Here is a 22,280-nt window from a genome sequence, read left to right as displayed (position 1 = left end):
TTTCCTGGCTGAGAGAGCACTTGAACATTGGAACAGCTTACCAGGGTGGTGGTGGACTCACCATGGCTTGGAGTCTTGAAGACAAGATTAGATTATTATTTTTTTTAATCAGATGTGCTTTAATTCTGTTTCTTGGATAAATTGTATTGCCTGTATGTGTGCAGGGGGTTGGGCTGGGTGGTCATGGTGCTCCCTTCTGGCCTTAAAATCTGTGACTGAGTGCCCCCTGTTCATCCCCTTTCTTCCTGGGCAGTGGGGAGAACAGGATTGCTTGCATTGCCTGCAGCATACTCTTAGCACTTGCAACTCTGCATTAAAGCAATAACCATAATTAAATCTCATGCTTCAGGGCTTCAGTCAGTTGCCAGCAGAGGTCAGGAAGGATTCTTAAATTCAATAATCTGGACATTCAGGATGTCCATACAGTCCCCAAGTTCCTCCACCCCACTGTCTGTCCCACATAGTATTAATGAGTTTCTTGATGGGTAGTCATGCAGGTTTTTAAAGATACTTCCAGCAGTCTGGATTTAATTTCAAATTCTGTAAGCCAGTTGTCAAGCTTTCAGGGTTTTTTTATGTTAAGGTACTATGAAGGTCACCCAGGCACATAAGTAGAGAATCTGTAGTCTGCTTATTGTACTCTCAACCACTTCTGCATTATTGTTTAGCAGATCAGAAGAGATTATTTCATCAGGAATAGAAGAGAGTTCTGTTTTAGACTTAACCTCTGAAGCTTCTCCTGCAGATTTTAAATTTTCTTTTGCAAATGTCTGCCTTCTTTCAGTCAAATGCAAAAAGGTGGCAGAATCTGTAGCCACTTATAAACAAAAGTGCAAAACTAAATAGTTTGAGAGACAGAAGAAGAGAAGTAACTGCTTATATCTGCTCGCTCATTTGGATCCCTCTGACTCACAAGAGTCATCCACGAGATCTCTTGATTCTGATGCAGATAAAGAAAATTAAAGTTTGCAATCAGCACCTTTTCTTGTGCTTCATCAAAGTGTATAACTTCACCCATTCTTCCCAGTCATATTGAAGATATGAAAAATTCAAAATGCAGCATCTGTGGCGGTAAGAAGCTGGCCCAGGATACAGCTTCCTCTCAGAGCATCTGCTGTTTTACTTATGCCACATGAAATGTCTAACTCCTTGTTTTATTGTGCACTGTAATTTCCTTTTCATATTGTTTCCAAAAAGCCATTGTGACAACCATAATTTATTTTACTACTTTTTTCTTTTGCAATGTAGTTCTTTTCTGTCATGAATATTTTGCTATTCAGAAAGTTACAGCTACCCTAAATTCCTCTTCCTCTTAATTCTCTACCTGTATTCCCTTACCGACTCTTAACTTTCATTTTTAAGTCTGCCTTTTTGAAGTTTGTAAGGTATAGCATTCCAACAAGGAGTCATAGAACAGGACTAATGACCTCATGGGATCTCCTGGAAATCAAAGATGCTGTCTCTCTAAGCGTCTTTTACAACCTGGGGTAATTGACCCTAGGTTCAGTTCAGAGCTGGATGCGTAACCACATGGAAGTGCATCCCCTGAATTTGAGAGAAGGTGTATTCTAGTTCACTGGTAAGTAAAAGGAAAGTAAATGAAAGATCTAAACCTATCTGATAGCCTTCTGACAGTGTTGGAAACCTATGCTAAATGACTGTTCCCCTCCATACTGCAAAAAAAAATAAGCACAGTGAGCCTGGGGTTTTTTCCTAGTTGTAAAGAACATAGGCCATTTAGGCTTTTGAGTGACTTAGATTGACCAAATGTATTACAAAAGTTAGCATTGCTAAGAGATACTTAAAGCAGCTTTTTGTATATAGGCAAAGGGTTATTAGGCTATAATATTGTCTTAGCTGCTACCCTATTCCTTAGGCTATTATTCGAGTGTCATAATTAACTGAGTCTTATGGTGAGCCAACCAGGAGTCGAATTGTTGGAATTTTTGAGAAATAAACCTTTTTAAATGTGTTTTTGAATAGTGTATATCGGACCTGTAACCTGAAGAAAAATCTGGTCCAGTTTGTACTCTGCCAGCACAATTGCAAATGTCTGCTTTCAGCCAAAGGAAAAAGAGGATGTCTCCAATTAGGAGTTACTGTTAATAGATCAGAGGTGAAGTTTCTTGCTAAGGAAAAAGCAGTGGTTCTTGTTGCTATTCAAACTAATTGAATTTGAGTGCTTTGTTTAGGGAACTATTAAAGTTCCCTAAACTAAGCTTCAGAGACTTATGCCCAAGAAGAAACCCATTGTTAGAACTGCTATCATTGTCTCACGGAGGTCCCAAGGTAGAGCAACAGGAGAGAAACAATCAGTTTATATTGGGACAAAAAATATTTTTAAGTGCAAATTTTCTTTTAGTCACAGTTCCAACTAGTGACATTTACATCCAACGCTTCCATTCTTATTCCAGACAATTTTAGTCGTGCGGTCAACCATCACTCTTTGCTCTCTGATGTTGAACTCGCTGCATTAGTAATAAACTCTCTGTAATATAAAAATAGAGTACTCAGTCAGTGCTTGGATGAGGCACATAAGAGAGTAAGGCCTTGTCTACGCAACAGGGAAAAGTCGATCTAAGCTACGCAATTTGAGTTACGTGAATAGCGTAACTCAAGTCGACATAGCTTAGATCTACTTACTATGGGGTCCACACTACGCGATGTCAATGGGAGACGCTCTCCCATTGACTCCTTACTCTTCTCAATCCGGTGGCGTACAGGAGTCGACGGGAGAGTGATCTGAGGTAGATTTAGCAGGTCTTCACTAGACCCGCTAAATTGACCGTCGATCACCACACATCAATTCCCCAGTAAGTGTAGACAAGCCCTGAGTAAGAAAACTGAAGAGTGAAAAAGTTAAAAGGATTTAATATGCAATGTAAGGAAAAGGTACAAGAATTATTAACAGACTTGGACAGACTCAGGTGATCTAGAAAATAACTTGAGGTGGTGATGATGAAGCAGAAATTGAGGAAGGGAACCTAGATAAACAAGATTATTTAGAAGAAGCTAACCAAGTAAGATCTCTTGATTCTCAGGCAGGATGATGAGCAGTTCATCATATTGCTGCAGTCTATAAGTATTTGAAGTTTATTAAAAATGTCAAAATCCTCTAAAATAAATCCTTTAAAATAAAATTCCTCTGAAGGAAATTTCACACAAAGCTGTCTTACAGGTACAGCAAGGGGAAGGTGGGGGGAATATGGAACAAAACGCTACTCGCCACCCTTCTGCCTGGCAAAGTGTGGCAAGGTGGGGAGTGGAGGAGAAAGCAGAAGTAAAATTTCAAATAAATTAGAGTGCTAAGCATATGCATAGAATGCCTTGTTGCTTTGTTAGAAAGTTATGGTGGTGAAAATATTAGTGTTATGGAATCATTCACGTACCACACAGGAAAGGTGTGTAAAAAAAAAAAAAAAAAAAAAAACCAGTCATGATGGTAATTAAGTCCTTGTTAACATATAACTAATACATGATTTAGCTTAATTTCCAGTGCAAGTCACAGTGATACTCTAAGTAATGACCAAGAAAATTCACATGTGGTCAGGTCAATAGGAGGAAGTTACCTCAGACTATTGAATATAAAGCCAAAAAATTATAGTGGTACTAGTGTGACAAAGTTCCTCCTCTGCCTTGGTGGTTCCTGTGCTTTTTGGCAGACTTGCTCACCTCAGAGGTTCACGGCAGCCCTCAGTTTGGCTTCCTTCTGCTAGAGGCTCAAACCTGCCGTTCACTCAGCTAACCTCATCACTGGCCAGCATGGGGGAAACTGAGAATAATCTCTGCAGTCTCTGATGTCCCACCTAGAGGGTCGGGAACAGGCCAGATCCCTTTCCAAATTAGACCTTCCTTTCTGGTGTTGCTCACAGACCAGGTCAAGTCCTCCTGTGTCCGATCAGGAGTTGGGGGGATGTGGGGAACCTGGGCCCACCCTCTACACCAGGTTCCAGCCCAGGGCCCTGTGGATAGCAGCTGTCTACAATATCTCCTGTATCAGCTGCATGACAGCTACAGCTCCCTGGGCTACTTCCCTGTGGCCTCCCCCCAGCACCTTCTTTATCCTCACTGTAGGATCTTCCTCCTGAAGACTGATCATGCTTGTACTCCTCAGTCCTCTAGCAGCATGTCTTCTCGCTCCTTGCATGCCCGCCATTAACTGATGGGAGGTCCTTTTTAAACCAGGTGTCCTGATTAGTCTACCTGCCATAATTGATTCTCGTATGTTCTTAATTAGCTTCAGGTGTCTTACTTAGCTTGCTTGTCTTAATTGGTTCTAGCAGGTTCCTGATTGCTCTAGTGCAGCCCCTGCTCTGGTTACTCAGGGAACAGAAAACTATTCATCAAGTGGCCAGTATATTTGCCTTCGACCAGACTCCTGTACCCCACTGGTCTGGGTCTGTCACACTAGATACAAGAAAACAGAAGTGGCATTTCCATCAAATTCAGTTAGATGGCCAAGATTGGCAAAAACACAGATTAGAATCATAGAATATCAGGGTTGGAAGGGACATCAGGAGGTCATCTAGTCCAACCCCCTGTTCAAAGCAGGACCAATCCCCAATTTTTGCCCCAGATCCCTAAATGGCCCCCTCAAGGATTGAACTCACAACCCTGGGTTTAGCAGGCCAATGCTCAAACCACTAGAGCTATCCCTCCCCCATTAGATACCATTCCCAAATTTCCTGATGTTGACTGTAATCCTAACCATGTGTTTTAACTAAATTTAAAAGCTATAGTCTTTTATAATTGGATACCAAGGTTCAAAGAGCAACTGTAGAATTCTTTGAAACAATTATTTTTTAAATTACATTTGGCTATTGTTGGATCATAGGAACTTCCATGCTGTGAAACTAAGGGTATCCAATAAACAGAAATAATAAAAATCAAATGTAATAAATTCAAATTTTAGGTTGTGAAACATCAAAATACGTAATTCTAAACATACTGGGAAACTTGAGCACTACACTTATAACTTTTATGTTTCACAGTCTTGTGGGATAATAAAAGAAAAGTGGAATAAAAGTTCTTTCCTCTTGACCCCTACTGCTTAGGTAAAAATTCAAAAGGTCAAAGAACAAAAGTGGAAAATGTTTGATATTTTAAAACCACAATGACATACGAGTATCAGAGGGGTAGCCATGTTAGTCTGGATCTGTAAAAGCAGCGAAGAGTCCTGTGGCATCTTCTAGACTAACAGACGTACTGGAGCATGAGCTTTCGTGAGCGAATACCCACTTCGTCAGATGCATGTAGTGGAAATTTCCAGAGGCAGGTATAAATATGCAAGCAAGAATCAGGCTAGGGATAACAAGGTTAGTTCAAAGAAGAAAAGGAGGACTTGTGGCACCTTAGAGACTAACCAATTTATTTGAGCATGAGCTTTCGTGAGCTACAGCTCACTTCATCAGATGTTTACCGTGGAAACTGCAGCAGACTTTATATACACACAGAAATCATGAAACAATACCTCCTCCCACCCTTACCAGCAGGACAGTGGGGTGGGAGGAGGTATTGTTTCATGATTTCTGTGTGTATATAAAGTCTGCTGCAGTTTCCACGGTAAACATCTGATGAAGTGAGCTGTAGCTCACGAAAGCTCATGCTCAAATAAATTGGTTAGTCTCTAAGGTGCCACAAGTCCTCCTTTTCTTTTTGCGAATACAGACTAACACGGCTGTTCCTCTGAAACCTAAGGTTAGTTCAATCAGGGAGGATGAGGCCCTCTTCTAGCAGTTGAGGTGTGAACACCGAGGGAGGAGAAACTGCTTCTGTAGTTGGCTAGCCATTCACCGTCTTTGTTTAATCCTGAGCTGATGGTGTCAAAATTGCAAATGAACTGAAGCTCAGCAGCTTCTCTTTGAAGTCTGGTCCTGAAATTTTTTTGCTGCAGGATGGCTACCTTTAAATCTGCTATTGGGTGTCCAGGGAAATTGAAGTTTTCTCCTACAGATTTTTGTATATTGCCATTCCTAATATCTGATGTGTGTACATTTATCCTTTTATGTAGGGACTGTCCAGTTTGGCCGATGTACATAGCAGAGGGGTGTTGCTGGCACATGATGACGTATATTACATTGGTGGACGGGCAGGTGAATGAACCGGTGATGGTGTGGCTGATCTGGTTAGGTCCTGTGATGGTGTCGCTGGTGTAGATATGTGGGCAGAGTTGGCATCGAGGATTGTTGCATGGATTGGTTCCTGAGTTAGTTACTATGGTGTGGTGTGTCGTTGCTGGTGAGAATATGGTTCAGGTTGGCAGGTTGTCTGTGGGCGAGGACTGGCCTGCCTCCCAAGGCCTGTGAAAGTGAGGGATCGTTGTCCAGGATGGGTTGTAGAAGACTGATGATGCGTTGGAGAGGTTTTAGCTGAGGACTGTATGTGATGGCCAGTGGAGTTCTGTTGGTTTCAGAATGACATACAAAGTTCACCTGGTGGAACTGATGATCAAATTAAAATTAACATGCATTAAGATGATGTAATCCTTACTTTTATAATGTTTTAAATTATTTTAGCTTTATTCTAAAATTATAAGTTTATAAACAGCTTTATTATTAAAATTATTGTTAATTTATGAATAATGTAAAGACAACTGATTGATCCTAAAGTTCTCTAGCGTAGGTCTCCCCTCCAGACTACGGTGTTACAATGTCCCCCCCGTCCCCCCTTATTCGAAAGAGGGGAGGGATACGTAAGGAACATAGGCTGTATATGGACTTAGGCCTGTGAGTGACTTTGTTTGACCAAATATATAACAAAGGTTAGCATTGCTAAGAGATGCTTAAAGCAGTTTTTTGTACATAGGCAAAGGGTTATTAGGATAAAGGCTGTATAGTTGTCCTAGCCACTACCCCACTTCTTAAACTATTTTCCCAGTGTCAGAATTAACTCACTGTCATGAGAATGTGTGGAAATGAGTGAATGCATATCCTTGAATAAGTCGTTAATTATATTTAAACAATCAAGACATTTGAATCTGGGGCCTAAAGTGGAAGCTTGCCTAACAGTTTCTTATCACATGACAACTTCTTGTGTGCTGATTTCAGGAGACCTCTGTTTGCATTTAGTAATGATTTGGGTTACAATCTATACATCCTAGTCTGGAAACCTTCCATGTAACTCCAAGACAAAGGTGTCAAGTCATTAGTCCCTGATGATCTATACCAGCCTGGAACTGCTAATTAAGCAAGAGTATCTATTAGGGCAGAGTAGAGGAATCCTTGATCCCTACAAAAGATGCTTACCATTTGCAGAAAAAAGGGGGGTAACTTTCTCTCACACCAACAAGATACCTGAGCTGTATCCTGCTCTATTCTGTGGACTGGCCACCCAGGGAAGGAGAAGTGAAGAGCACTGGAACAACTAAGCCAAGTCTGAAGTATAACCAAGAGAGGTAAAGATCACAGCCCCACTGCATGCAAAAGCACAGATCACATCTTGTCAACAAAGATACCGGTAAATATCAACTAGGACCAACCACTTGAGTTAGAGACTATAAAGAGAAGAAAGTGTGAAGATCCTTCTGTAGAACAATTAGAGCGCCCTCAAATCATTCCAGTGCCCACCAGCGCGTGCGTGTGTGTATGTATACATATGTTTTTGTGTTTTAAGTGTTGATACAGTGAGGGATCCCTGGGTTAAACCAGTGTCGTTCTAAAGCTGCTGTTAGTCTGGAGTTTTAGAAAATATTTGGTGTTTGTGCCAGACTTTCAGCAAACTATAGACAATGTTTATATAGGGAGGGAAATATATTAGACAAACCAAGATTAATATAATCCTTGTGAACAGCAAAGTTTAATGGGAGACAGGTAGCCAAAAGGGAGGCTACCAGGAAATTATTTTGAATTGTATGTCTTTAGAATCAAGACAAAATAACAGCTGTTACTTTCAGCAGACTTTGAGTTATTTAAGCAAGTTAAAGTAAAGGGATTCTCCCATCAACCTTTCTGTAAAATCTTGAGGATTGTTTTTCTTAACTTAGTATTATTTCATTACTAATTGGCAAGCCAGATAAGTCAGACCATTGACTTATAGATTGTATTCCAACTGTAATATCAGTTTGACCATTGTATTGTATTCCTTGTAAATTGTCAGGAGAACCAACTTCACCTAGCTAGTGGCATATTTCGTTTAAAGTAATATTTGTTCTGTAACTTTCTGCTTAATCTTTTAATAAATGTATAAAAGACACTCTGAACTGATTTATTTTCTAAATCTTCAACATTAAACAACTATGAAGGAGAAAAATGTAAAATCCTTAAGTCATGTCTGAGCTCATTCTGTATGTCAGTAACATAAACTACAGCCCTGTTATTTCTATATAGTTCATCCATGAATCACTTAAAATGATTTTCTGGGTGATCTGTGATTCAGAGATAATATGGATTAGAGTACTCGGTTTAATTAAGGATGCAGAAAGTTTATATTGTTGAGTAAGAATTCCTTTGCGTGCTTTTTCCTGTGTATTATGTATAAATGTTTTTCTTCTGTGCAGTTTATGCTCTCTGTAAATGGTTGTCTACAGTTGCATTCGTGTTAATAACACTGTGCTTTTTGTGTATATCTAGCTTAGGTTTGGGGAGAGAGGGGTATGTTAGAATTCAGAATGAAATTGACTCTTAAATTTCCAAAGCCTGTGTCCGCAGTTAATAGTTTAAGGAACAGTAAAATGTATAGGAAGGGAAATAGCCTAACATGGTTCTCAGTCTCAATCCTTCCCATACCATCAGATGTCGCCTAGGCTAGGGTACAAGTAAGGGTCTGCTGTCCTTGTGTATCCTGGTCAGCTGTTTGCATCTCCTTTATGTTGTGAAGTCCCTGAAGTTTTTTCCTCATTGAGTATTTTTCGATGAAGAGATTCTAACGTTATCTGCTTCAACACATGCCACTTTAACTATGTAAAAGATTTGGAAAACATCCTTTATACCTGAGTGTCCTAAATAAAAGAAATACTTATTCATTATGTTGTACTTTTTTCTTTATAGTCACCTGAGGTTTTTTTTTAAAAAAAAAAAAAAAATACATTTCTCCCCTGCCTCTCAATACCCCATCTTACATTTTTACCTGTTCTCTCTCTCATCTCTCAGTATCCCTGAGTTCCTTTTGAAACTGTCTGCTCAGCACCATTTGGTTCCCTCCACTCTCTCCCTCTTCTGATAGTCTTCCCATTTGCTACTCTAGGTCCTGCTTTTTTTTTTACCTGAGCTCTCTGTCTTTGCTTCCTTGTTTAAAGCTTTCCTTGTCAGCCCTGCTGTCCTGGTACTCTGAAAACTGGCTTCCCAACTGTTCATAAAAAGTCTGTTCAATCCATGCCACCACCTCTCCAACAAAAGGAAAATGAATGTTCTGTAAATCTGAATCTTTTCTCTCTTCATCTACCAGTTTACTTGCATGATCCTGTTGCTTACTGAGTATCTGAGGGGTAGCCGTGTTAGTCTGTATCCACAGAAATAACGAGGAGTCTGGTGGCGCCTTAAAGACGAACAGATTTATTTGGGTATAAGCTTTCGTGGGTAAAAACACCCATTTCATGCATCTGAAGAGTGGGGTTTTTACCCACGAAAGCTTACTGCTTCATTCATTTTTGGTTTTGACAGAATCTCTAAGAAGTCGCAGCTACTTGTCATCTGCTTCAATTCTGAACTAGGGACTATTAGCCAGCCTAAATATAAATCTTAAGGTTTTTTCCCTTTGATGTGCAGCCCATGGGTCTTTTCTTCCTCTCCTATGAAATCAAGTGACTCCATTTATGTCTCTGATCATAAAGTAATTCATGTTAAATTGAAGATCAGTAAGTATAAAGCAATGGACTCATTCCACAGGTCCTGCTAATCTCTTTCTAAATCTGTAATACTATTAATGAGATGTTTGTCCATCATATTCAGTGTGTCATAGCTTGAAACCATGGAGAGTCATAAAGTAATTATCACTCATTTCTCTTTTTTACAGTTTCCAAATAAAACAGTTGCACATGTTGCCTGCAATATGCTTAACATGCTGATTCATTATGTATATAGGCTTCAAACATACCAAGCTGATTCACCTTTAAAAATTATTCAAGTAAGTAATTACAAAATGTTTTAAACAATTTGCAGTTTTCTAGGGATTCTAGGAAATCATATAATTGAAATTGAAGTAGCAAACTGAAGATTGTGATGTGAATGTTTTTATAGATGTTAAGTATAAAGCGTGCTTTTAGTCAAATTAAGTTTGCTGCCCTCATGGATGTACTAGGTAGGTGGAGGAAGGCCTCTGTTACCTCCTTGCACACCTGCATGAGGCACATATAACTTAGCCCCTAATGTTCATTAGGTTGTGTCTTTTTGAAGTTCAATAAAAATAGTTTTACAAGCAACAACCCAACTGAATGCTACAGTTTGACATAATTTTAGAAGAATTTCGCCATAGGTATGGTATTGTATCACATTTGCCTGATGAGATATTTAAGTTTAAAAGAACTGTAACTTTTAAAGAAAACTACTTATTGTCCACAGATCCTGATAGCAACTATTACTCAGCTTTTACCCAATACAGAAGCTTCCTCTTATGAACAGGACAAAAGGGTAATTAGACATTAATCATGCTTTTTTTATATGCTACTGTTAATATAACTATGGAATTGCCAGTCATGGCTCCATGATTACGGTTGACTTTTGCCTTAAGGATTCAGACTCTTTGTATGTAAAATATAGTATATTCTCCGCAAAATTACAGCATTTATTCTTTGAGAATAAAATGAGTTTTCTCAGAATTTACAAGTAGAGCTATTAGAGTTAAAATTAATCTTAAAATTTTTCCATTAATAAACTTAGCACCCTGTGTCAGGCCTTTTCTTCTTGTCCCTAAAGATCCTAATACTGGAGTATTGTAGACTTTTCAAACTTTCTATATAGTTAATGTATTGAAACCTTGTGCATAGACTACGTTTGAAGACCACTTTAGGATTAATTATCATTTTGTATTGCTACCAAGAACAATTTAAAGTGCATTCTTTAGGAGTAGCACATAATTCTTCATTAATTCTCTGAAGATGGCAATCTCCTGTTGTTCTGAGTGGGCCTGAGGCCCTTAACAAAGATGGCCTCTGCTTTCATTCAGCTGCTCGTCAGTGCTCCTTTCTGCCTCTTCATAACATAGGGGATTACCATCCCCTAAGGGCAGTTTGGCTCCACTTCTATTGGGAGCAATGAAAGGCAATGGCCATTTTTGAAAGGGGCATCTCAACTCAGGGCAGTATGTGGTTGATTGTGGTTCTCTTGTCCTTGGTCACCTGGCCCTGGTGGAAAGCAGAGTAGTAGGGGACTTGCTTTAACTTCTGCCACTGTCGTAAGCTCCATCAGTCCTCACAGCCGTGGAAGATCATAGAGTTCCTCTCCTCCACCACAGCTATTCCTTCCTCTTTCCACACTCAGACCCAAAACACACATAAGATGCCATCTCCTTCTCCTTATGCTAATAATAGAACCCTTATGCTGGGGCTGGGTAGCAACTGGTGTAAGGCACAGCAGAGCTCCACCTCCACCAAGTTTACGCTGGCAGGTGATTCCTCTATTTAGATTTCTTCTCAAGCTATGTTCTGTCATCTAAATCTGGGACCATAAATACTAAAATCCCTTAATCGTCATGTGTTTATTGCATGATGTCACTGTGGGGCAAAGTTACGATTATTGCTGCGAAATGGGTATTATGCTTATATGTCTTATAATAAAATATAGTTTCAGAAATCGCGTTAGGGGTTTTTTGTTGTCACATTGATAAAGACTCTTTAAAACATATTTAAAGTATTTTGAAGAATTTTGTTGCTGTTTATTTGAACTCAGTTTTATTTATTTCACGATGGCCACTTCCTTAGGTTTTTAAACTACAAATAAGTTTAATTGTGTTATGAGAGAGCTGTTTGACATGAATTTACCATTATTATTGAACTAGTAGTCTGATCCATGTTTGAAACCTTGGAGTGTTTGTTGTGTAATGAACAATGTAAAAATAGCCACTAGAGGAAGATGGGTGTATTATAGAGTAAAATAGTTGTTGACATGGGAAAGCATTTGGATATCCTTCAATGAATATATGGTGCTGTATAGTTATAGTAGCAGATTATGAAGGAATAATAACCATATTTATGAAGTAGTAAAGGCAATTCAGATAGTTTACTCTTGCATGATCTTTTATTCTTTACCATGAGGCTCAAGTGCAAACATTCCACCAGCCCCACTTACATGTTGCTGATCTGTCATTTTAAACAAATTTGTTTTTCAATGAACTTTGCAAAATCATGGAAATTTATCAGCACAGGCACATCTGTTCACCCACCTATCACGATGATGTTAATGAAAAGCTATTCATATTGATAGTCCTTGGACAGAATATAAGTTGGGGTCTCAGCAGCTAGAGCTTTCACCTACAATATGGAGTTTAGGCATACAATAGCTTTTAAGTAACTTTAATGTGGTGGTATTGCCTAAGGTTGATTACCTGTATGGAAGAGAGACTAAAGCAGGAAAACAAAATACAGTCAAAAATGTAAAGTCGCAGGCTGCTATTTTAAGTGAATTATAACTAAAAATACTGTTGTTACAGCTGGTGGTTTCTTTACTTCTCTGTTTATTGGACTGGATAATGGCCTTGCCTTTAAAGACCTTACTGCAACCTCTTCACACCACAGGAGCTGAAAATAAGACCGAACAATCTGTTCTTAATAGTGTGTATAAGGTACTTGTGCTTTACATTGCTTTGTTTTGTTTTTAATGAAAACTTGTAAAGCTGAAGGTGATGTCAGTTATGGGGAATGAAGACAGAACCCTTCTGTTCATTTGACTCAAATTCTGTGACTGTACTATAGGCGTCTTCTGCCTGTAAACTTATGCATTTTACCCAGAACTACTTAATCTTGGGATGTATCCTAAATAGTTAGTTTTTGCCTCATTTTGTGATGTTTGATCTAAAGAAGTTTAATCATTCATATAGTGCTGTAGATAATGTTGGTCCAGGAGAAGGTCAGTGCCAAACAAATAATAGAATACTACTCAAAGGGTTTACATTTCAGGGGCAGTGCCTAGGACCGGCTCTAGGCACCAGCAAAGCAAGCAGGGGCGGCATTCCGGCCATCCTTCTTTTTTTTTTTCTTCTTTTTTCAGAAAAATCCACCAATGTTTGAAAAAAAAAAATAATACATGAAGATCAAAAAACACTCCAGTAGTGTGATAGGAGCATGACATGAAAAATATCGTATCACATCGTGACACGGTCACTCATAATGTGTATGTGTAAATGTGTAATCGTTAATGGTTATTGTTTGATTAAATCAGGAATCACGATTACTTGTGTGTACTGTGCCACCCTAACAGCACCATTCACACCAATATCCGTGTCACGTCAGTGCCAGTGGTTATAGGGCTAAAATGCCGGGACAAAAACGAAAATGACTTTCCGGTGCTGTCTACTGGCAACAAAGAGAGAAACAGCAAAAAGAATTAGAAAAACTATCTCGTACCTCAAATAAGTATTTTTAAAAAGTCGACAATCAAGGAGAAAGCTCTAAGCAATGCATTGAAAGTGATTATTCATCAACTGATGAAGACTAATCAAACCAAAGATTATCTTTATCAACTGATAAAGATGAACAACAATGCGACCAAAGATTATCTTCGCTAACTGAGAAAGACGAACAATCACAATCCATACAAAGGTTTACTACTTCAGCTGAAGAGTTCAGAAATGAAGAACTGTTATCCAAATCTAAAACTGAAGAACAATTATTGGATGGTGGAGCTGACATTGGATCGGATCCGAGTACATGGCCGACAATAATTACTGATGCAATGCGAGTGATTATTGTGAGAAAAGGTCCTTCAAAACTAGAGTCTACATTTGAATATCCATTTAAGGAGTCGAATCGTCGATTTATGCCATCCAGTATGAAGAAAAAAATGAAAAATGAGGAACAAATTAATCGATCGTGGTTAGTGTATTCACAGACCAAAGATGTAGTTTTTTGGTTTTGGATGTAGCTATAGCTTCCATTGAAGAAAGATTTTATCAGTTGCATGGTTACTGTAAAATTTTTGAATTTGTATACGATATTGGAAATATTAAAAATCAGTTTTCCAAAGAAGACCTCATGAAGCACTGCCAAGACCTACATTTAGCGCTCAGTACTGATAATGCTGCTGACATTGATGGAGTAGAATTGTATAATGAATTAATAGCTTTATCTGAGCTAATAAGTCCTAAAACTTCTCCTCTAAAAGTATTAGAATTTATAGCAAGAAATTATTTTTTCGCTCCAAACCCTGCTATAGCATTCCGCATTCTTTTAACATTACTAGTATCAGTGGCTTCTGGTGAGCACAGTTTCTCAAAACTGAAATTACCAAAAAATTATTTGAGGTCCACCATGTCTCAAAATCGTTTGTCAGGACTTGCATTAATTTCAGTTGCAAGTACCATTGCAAAAAATTTAATTTCACTGAATTATTAAAGGACTATGCAAGTATAAAAACAGAAAAATTCAGTTCATATAAATTCTTTTAATTTATGAGAAACTGGGCACACCGGAAGACACTAACGTTTTTCATAACAGTGTATAGTTGAATCCAAATTGTTTGTAATTGTAATGTTAAAATTAAATGAGTGCACTAGTAGGAAATTTGTTTTATTTCACTAACTACAAATTCTCTGTTTTCATTTTTTGGGGGTTTTTTTTTGACTGTTTAAAATAAAAACTTAAACATTGCAAAGTGAAAACATGTTTAAAAGCCAAAAAAAAAAGGGTGGGGGGGGCACAAATTTTTTTGCTTGAGGCAGCAAAAAACCTAGAGCTGGCCCTGGGCCGTGGTGAAGGTCAACCCTACAAACAAGACAATGTATGTAGATTGGAATGTAACCCTTACAGATGGAATTATTTTAACCTTTGTTTAATTTGGCACTGACCATATATTTACACCACACATTAAGTACAAAACAAAGACAGACTTTACCCCCCCAAAATCTTACATTTGAAATGTACATACATAGAGAATAGGAAATCTAGAGGTAGAGGTTGCTTACTGGTTTATGATAAGTTATATATTTACTGTATTTTTATTACATATCCCTTTTACACATGCTGCTGTTTTTACGAAGCCTCCTTAAATATAGCACTTGCAGACAGGAGTTCAGATCCATGAACATACAATGTCTAAAACTAGCCCACATTTTCTTTTTACCCTGTTGAGTAGGTTTCATTGTTTGGTCGTAGGTTTTCTGTTTTTAACAAATTAATCAGAAAATGAAATAAAGTTAGTAATTGGTCTTGAAATCCTGATCTTGTTCTAGGTTCTGCATGGATGTGTCTATGGAGCTCAGTGTTTCAGCAACCCAAAATATTTTCCTTTAAGCCTTTCTGATTTGGCATCTGTGGATTATGATCCTTTTATGCATTTAGAAAGCCTGAAAGAACCAGAACCACTACATTCCCCTGATTCAGAGCGATCTTCTAAGCTCCAGCCTGTCACAGAAGGTATGTCAAATTGTCTGGATGAACTCTTATTTAAAAGAGAATAGACAGTCTCTTGGTTTCCAATACTGAAGTGTGTCTACATAATGAATTTTAAATTATATTTAATGTCATTTTAGACAATACGTAGTGTTCATCAATATAGAATGAAACAGTGTAATTTTGAACAATTACAACTCCGTTAACTAAAATGAATAGATCCTTTACAACATGGAAATCAGTCTTATACGGATCCTTCTGTTCATGTGTATTAAAACTGTAAAATACTGCAATGTGATGTGTAAGTGTTTTACTTCTCATTTTGTTTTAGGTAAATGAGTGCACTTAAGTCTTAATTTTGCTCTTTTTTTTATAATTTTGTTTTTTATGATCTTCCTAATGTGATTTTATAATATCACTAAACTGACATGACAGAATTTGAAAGACTGTTGAAAGTTTTCCATATTTAAAAATGGATTATTGAAACCTATCATAATTCATTCTGTGCCTATTTTACACATTTGTAAAAAAAAAAAAGAGTTAATTTCTAGAATACAGTTTTGTCATCTACTTCAAACTTTATCCGAGTCCGAAATTAAGAACACTTTCTTCTGAAATAAAGACAGCAGACACGAGAAACTAAGATTTAAAGTAGTGACACATTTCTTGTAAAATGTATCTATCAAATGACCTCAATGGAAAGAAAATTGAAAAAGATGAGTTTAATATTGATACCAAATACTCTCTGTAATGCTATTCTTCCTCCATATTAAGTTGTTCCCTGAAGGCTTCCTTAAAGATATTAAGAGCCAGATAAATGCAGAACCTTTTTGTAGCAGCTGTGTGCTAACAGCAGGTGATTTTGTGGTCTGTAGTGACTACGTGCTGTTTTTTTATGTGGGGAAAATGGCTAATCATTGTGCCCTTGTCTAAGACACGCTTCATCATCCTCAAGTACTTTTTTGGCCAAAGAATTCTAAACATAGAGCTGCCCCCTAATAAGCTCAGTATTGGATTGAACAAGTCTGATTTGAGAACTATTGGCAGGAGGAGCTGTAATTATTAAATTTACTGAAGAATGAAGAAAGGTACTGTATTTGGCTTTTTGTCAAATGGCAGTGGTCTTATTAGCAAAAAGTAATCATCTGCAGGGTCAGAATGAAAGCAGCTTTGAAGGATTCATTCTGTCCTAATTACAGTTTCACCTATACGTATTATGTAAAGCTAATATTTAAAGCATTTGCCAGAATTAACTTCCACTGCATGTTCTATTACAGTGTAGTGAATTGCAGCAGCTTTTTATGCCTTGCATCTTTTGTATACTATAATAATCTGTAATTATGGGTTTGCAACAAACGCTATGTGGCTTGTTTAATCTGACAATCTGAAAAGACAACCCTGAATAGATTTTTTTTTTAAATGAATGCCAGTTGCACAAAGCCTTAGCATCGATTTCTTCATTTTGCATTTCCTCACATGATTGGTTCTTTTCTGATTTCTTGTTAAATTTCTAAATAAAGGTAATTCCCCGTGTTCCTTATGTCTCTTTAGATGAGATATGGTAACCTTATATGTTTTCTTTAAAGTTTCAAGGCTTTGTAAATCTGAGTAGGCTAGATTACCAAATGTAATTGACAAACCATAACATAGATTTAATTGCCCCCTGGCACTCCTTGCCTGTGCCATCACCCAGGGAACAGTACCAAGCACTGTTTTACCCATCCCACAGCATATTCTCTTGTTTGCATTGTGGTGGATGTGATAGAAGCAAAGTTTTTGGATTAGAGTAGTCAGAACCCAGGTCAAATAGGGGGCCAAGTAGTGCATCTCAGCTGCAAAGGAGCATGCTGGTTGGCTGTATTTGGAGCAGAAGCACACTATTTGAATTACAATGAAGCCAAACCACACAACACTCCTCTCACTAGACATAGGCTTAGCAGTGTACGGGTGCTTTCATACAACTCCGTTGGGGGACATAGGTAGAATGGGCAGGCGTATTAGTGGGGAAAATGTACAAGGAGAAGGAGAAAGTGTGCCAAACTCTACTTAGGACGAAAGCTCATTCATGAGTCTGTTGTATCAGATAAGCAGTTGTCATATGTTTAGCATTTTAAAGGCAGGATAGTCCTTGCAGGTTTGACCGCTGTGATTGGGAGATGGGACATATTACTTCTCCCATTGTTCAGGGACAAGTCCACCATTAAGGGACTTGTGGAGGCTTATCCACAGAGCAACCCTCTACATGTTGGTATGCACTAGAGTCAGCATCTGCTCAGAGACTGATACAGGCATCCCAATGAGGGAGTAGGCAAAGTCTTGTTGAATTCCCTAGGAAGCAGGCAAGAGTAGGGATTAAGGAGGTATATAGAATTTGTTAATCTGTGTCCATGTCCTCCCTTCCATGTGTCTGTGGCAAAGTGGTAGTGTAGCTGACCTTTACAAGAAACAGTTCTGAAATTAAATGAAAATCTATATTCGAGTTTTGTTTAAATACCACTGGAATTACAAGATACAAATCTATAAAAAAAAATAGTAGGAAGGCTTTTCCTATATTAACAAATCTTGCAAAGTTAAATCAATTTGTATTATTTTTCCAGGGTCAAGAGTTTGTAGCATTCTAAATGTTAAAAGTGGGGGGGAAAATCTGTTCGTTTACCTAGTCCTGATCTTCCAACTTTTGTTGCAGGATTTTTTCCTGTGATAAGTGTGTGAAAGCAATATGTATTTAGGCTAAGACAAAAAAAACCCATACTAAATATTACATAGCTATTGCAGTGTCGCTTGCTGGCAAAAATCAGACAATTGTATAAAACCTTCAAAGGGGGGACTTCTTCCACAGCTGCAGGCAAAATCATTTTCTCTTACAAAACTGCATCCACAGACCCCACTTTTGGGATCTGTGTACTGGGTCTCTTGGACCTCAGACCTTCTTACAGGCTGGTGCTTGGGACATGAGGCTGAGAGCCACTGCACACACAGAACTGTACTCCAGGGTCAAAATTATTAAAAGGTGCTCAGCTTTTACACTGTTCTGGAATATTTTTCTATTTTCTTCTTCATATTCCTCTCAACAAATATTCAACCTACTGTAGATATCTTTCCTTGTAGATTTTAGGTTCTAAAATTAACTAAAGGTTTCCTCAACTTTTTTTGAGTTCTTACTTTTATTTAAAATTAATAAAATAATAGAACTTATTTTTTCCTTAAAGTCTTGCCACCATCTGCTATTACAGTTGAAGGTGTAACGTATCTTTTCTGGGGGTGGGTGGAGAGAAAGCACTTAATTCACTTCTGACAGGCTGCAGTTAGACCAGAATGACTTGCGCTTAGCATGCCTAGGGAAAGGATATTTCTTTAGACTGTGTACAGCTAGCTTATGTCTTTATCTGCCCAGGAGGTTCAAAGGGAGTAGGAGAGACACTCAGTCATTGTTTTCCCACTCAGCTGCACCACTTCAATAGCGATAAGCCCACATGGCCACCTGCTGATCCAAGATTATCAAAATATCATAAAGAGGACATGGAATCCTCCATTCCATGCATTGTCTTAGATTCTGCAGCCTCTGTTAGATCATTGGTGAAAGACCATCAAGCCTTCCCATAAAAGAAGGAATCTCAGAGTCTGGAAAAAATAGCTAGGGTAATCTCCTGGCAAACTACCAAGTGATCATGAGCAAGTATGATTATAATCACTAACTAAGATGCTGCCTGCTATTGAGCCATAAATACATAGAACAAAAAGGTGTACTCTGGGCATGATGTGTCCCTTAATGTGGAATTTTAGGTTGACACTGTGATCAGCCAATAGTAGTTGTGGTAATGCTATGGAGGTTTTCATGGTTACATACTTTAGTCCATTCATGAAAGAGAGGGTAAGATACTGGATTTGTGCTTAAAGGGTCCTAATTTATTTAACAGTAGACTGATGCTAAACAAGGAGACTGAAGGAAACAATATCATGGCATCCAACCACTTTACTGATCTTGGGGTCATTCACAATATTCAGGAGAGCATCAACAGTCATCCTTTCAGCCTCAGTAGAAAACAGGTTTCTTTAATAACATAATAATACTTATATTTAAGATAGTAAATTTTATCCCGTGATCTCAAAACAATTTAGTCTCTGCTACTTCTTCTAAGAAGCGATCCTAAAGAGAACCAATCAGAACTGCTGTGTGGGTCTCCTTTATAAAGACTGTTGGGTTCAATAGATTTAGTTTTCCCCAGCATATCACTTTACCATGTATCACTTTATACATCCGGTTCCTTGGTACAATAGAGAAGGGCTATAGCCTGACGTTATTTTTCTATTATTTAATGTGTATATTTAAGTTTTTCTATGGCACTTGTCTCAGCATCTCACCAATATTAATGAATTTATCCCTACAGAAACCTTGTGAGGTTGGGAAATATTCCCATTTTACAGATAAGGCACAGAGAGAGTTATGGCACAGTCCAGCTCCCTTTTGAAATGAAGGACATGATTCAAACAGGAAGTCTGAGAGAGAGCTAGGAATAGCAGTCCCAGTCCGGTGCTTTACCCACTACACCAGCTTTTTTCTTCACAAGACCACTGTGCTGCATCCTCCTCCATATTGCTTTAAGGGGCCTTTTCTTGTGAGTTTGAGAGAGGCAATTGCCTCCCTTCTGGAAACGGGAGCAGTAGAACATCTACAGTTCCTTCATATTAGCAAGAGCTGTTTACTTTTAGTATTTTCTCACTCTAAAGAAGTCTGGAGTCCTTTCTGCACCAGTAAACTGCCTGAAAAGGTTCAACAAGTTTCTCATGAGGATCAGATTTTGGGTGGTGACTATAGAAATGAAAGCTGTGTCCCATCTACAATGCAGTTAATCCCTCCTGTACTACTTCCCTTTTCTGGGCACCATGAAATTGGCTTACCAGATCTGATATTCCTACTTCTTGATTTGGCACCTCCTCTGTTCCTGCGAATCATGTCCAGTCTTTTCTCCCAGAAAGAATGGTGAGTTTTAAATTTGGATTTTGTCTTCACTGTTTTTGTCAAATTCTCCCACTGTTGCTGTAGTACTGGTGCAATTCCACTGGTATTAACAATAGTGAGAGCGGCAGTGTAAACCACAAAGGCAGATCTGGGGGCTTCTCAGTTGGAAACAAAAGAGGAGAAAGACTTGGGGGTATTAATAGATCACAGTCTGACTAATAGCCACCAATCTTATGTGTCCGTGAAAAATTCCAGTCACGCATGTTCAAGAAAAGAAAAGGAGTACTTGTGGCACCTTAGAGACTAACCAATTTATTAGAGCATAAGCTTTCGTGAGCTACAGCTCACTTCGTCACTTCCTTATGCTCTAATAAATTGGTTAGTCTCTAAGGTGCCACAAGTACTCCTTTTCTTTTTGCGAATACAGACTAACACGGCTGTTACTCTGAAACATGTTCAAGAAAGTGAATTCAAACTGGAACATGTGCAGAGAAGGGCTACTAGGATGATATTGGGAATGAAGAAAGCTTATCTTACAAGAGGAGTCTAAAAGAACTTGGCTTGGTTAGCCTAGCAAAACAAAAGCTGAAAGGGGATATGACTGCTCTATTTAAGCTAAAGGAAAATGTTGGCACAAGAACAAATGGGTATAAACTGGATGTGAATAAATTTAGGATGGAAATTAGAAGTAGATGTGTAACCATTAGAAGAGTTTTAAGATGAAGCTTCAGAAGTTTATGATGGAATTATATGATGAAGTTGTGTGTGATAGCAAAGGACAGGACTTGATGATTTAGGAGGTCCTTTCTGGTCACATGTCCAATGTTCCTATGTAGATCAATGAAGTGGGCAGAATAAAGGGAAAAAAAACAGAGTACAATGGTCTAAGTCAAGGGAAAGAGAAACTGAATGTAAGGGAGAGAAGGAACTGGAATGTATTCATTAAGGTGGTTTCTCATCTCTCAGTTTATATAATTTGGTGTTTATGTTCTAAAAGGATTAATAACTTATCAGAGTAGATCAGTTATTACACACTTACAGTAAAGATGGTTTGAAGGGAGCTAACTACAAATTGTAGGTGGGCCAGAGCAATATATACTAAGCTAATTTTTGTCAGATATATGCTAAACAGCCATTTGGAGTGTTCTGCATACTTTTTTTGTAATATGTAACTGTTTTTGTTTTGGACATTTTGTTTTGGTAGAGCAGTTCTTAAAATACACTTTGACTAAAATTATAGTGAACCCTCAGCCCCTCCTTCCCTCTTCAGGGAACTCTTTCTTTTCTAGAAAGAGTGGGAACTCTAAGAAAGAAATTCGAAGTTTGGAGAGGAAGTTAATGGGTTTCCCGTAAGTGGCATTCTTGAGAGGCAGGGTGCTCAAAAAAATAGGACACTGCTCTGGAAGTCAGTAGACCTGAATTCTATTCTTGGTTTTGCCATTGAACTGCTGCATGACCTTGGGCAAGTCACTTCACCTCTCTGTGGTACCCCGCCACACTTTTCTGTCTTGTCTGTTTAAACTGTAAGCTCTTCATGGCACAAGTTACTCTCTGTGCAGCATGTGCATGCATAAGTGTGTATAATGTCGAGTACAATGCAACCTTGATCTCATTTGGGGTCTTTAGGCAATACCATATAGAAATTACTAATAATCAATTCACAGAGCAGCAATCACTTGCTCATCTCATTATCAAGCTTTCATTTCTTTTGAAAGTTTTCAGTAGATCTGTTTTTCCTCTATGGTGACATGTATACAGACAAGGATGGATTGACCCTTCAGAGATGCATCAACTAAAGCACTTAAGGGTGACTCAAATTTGAAATGCCAACCAATTGGAAGCCTA

The 22,280-nt window shown here is 38.2% G+C and overlaps 1 protein-coding gene across 16 annotated transcripts in view; it reads left to right on the top strand.

Moving 5' to 3' along the window:
- The window catches only part of RALGAPA1 (Ral GTPase activating protein catalytic subunit alpha 1), a 231,499-nt gene that overhangs the window by 131,872 nt on the left and 77,347 nt on the right, over positions 1-22,280 (top strand). For all 16 annotated transcript variants that reach the window (XR_012159487.2, XM_073349047.2, XM_073349040.2 and 13 more), the window contains 4 exons: positions 9,949-10,059; positions 10,494-10,562; positions 12,580-12,711; positions 15,316-15,499. Coding sequence is in view for 15 of the 16 variants with exons in the window: in XM_073349047.2 (XP_073205148.1) it covers positions 9,949-10,059; positions 10,494-10,562; positions 12,580-12,711; positions 15,316-15,499 (496 nt within the window). In the remaining variant the exon portion in view is untranslated. The remainder of the gene's footprint in view (positions 1-9,948; positions 10,060-10,493; positions 10,563-12,579; positions 12,712-15,315; positions 15,500-22,280) is intronic.

The sequence above is a fragment of the Lepidochelys kempii genome, chromosome 6 (assembly GCF_965140285.1).
Source record: "Lepidochelys kempii isolate rLepKem1 chromosome 6, rLepKem1.hap1, whole genome shotgun sequence".
Lineage (NCBI taxonomy): Eukaryota > Metazoa > Chordata > Testudines > Cheloniidae > Lepidochelys > Lepidochelys kempii.
This window is presented reverse-complemented; position numbering and strand designations above follow the sequence as displayed.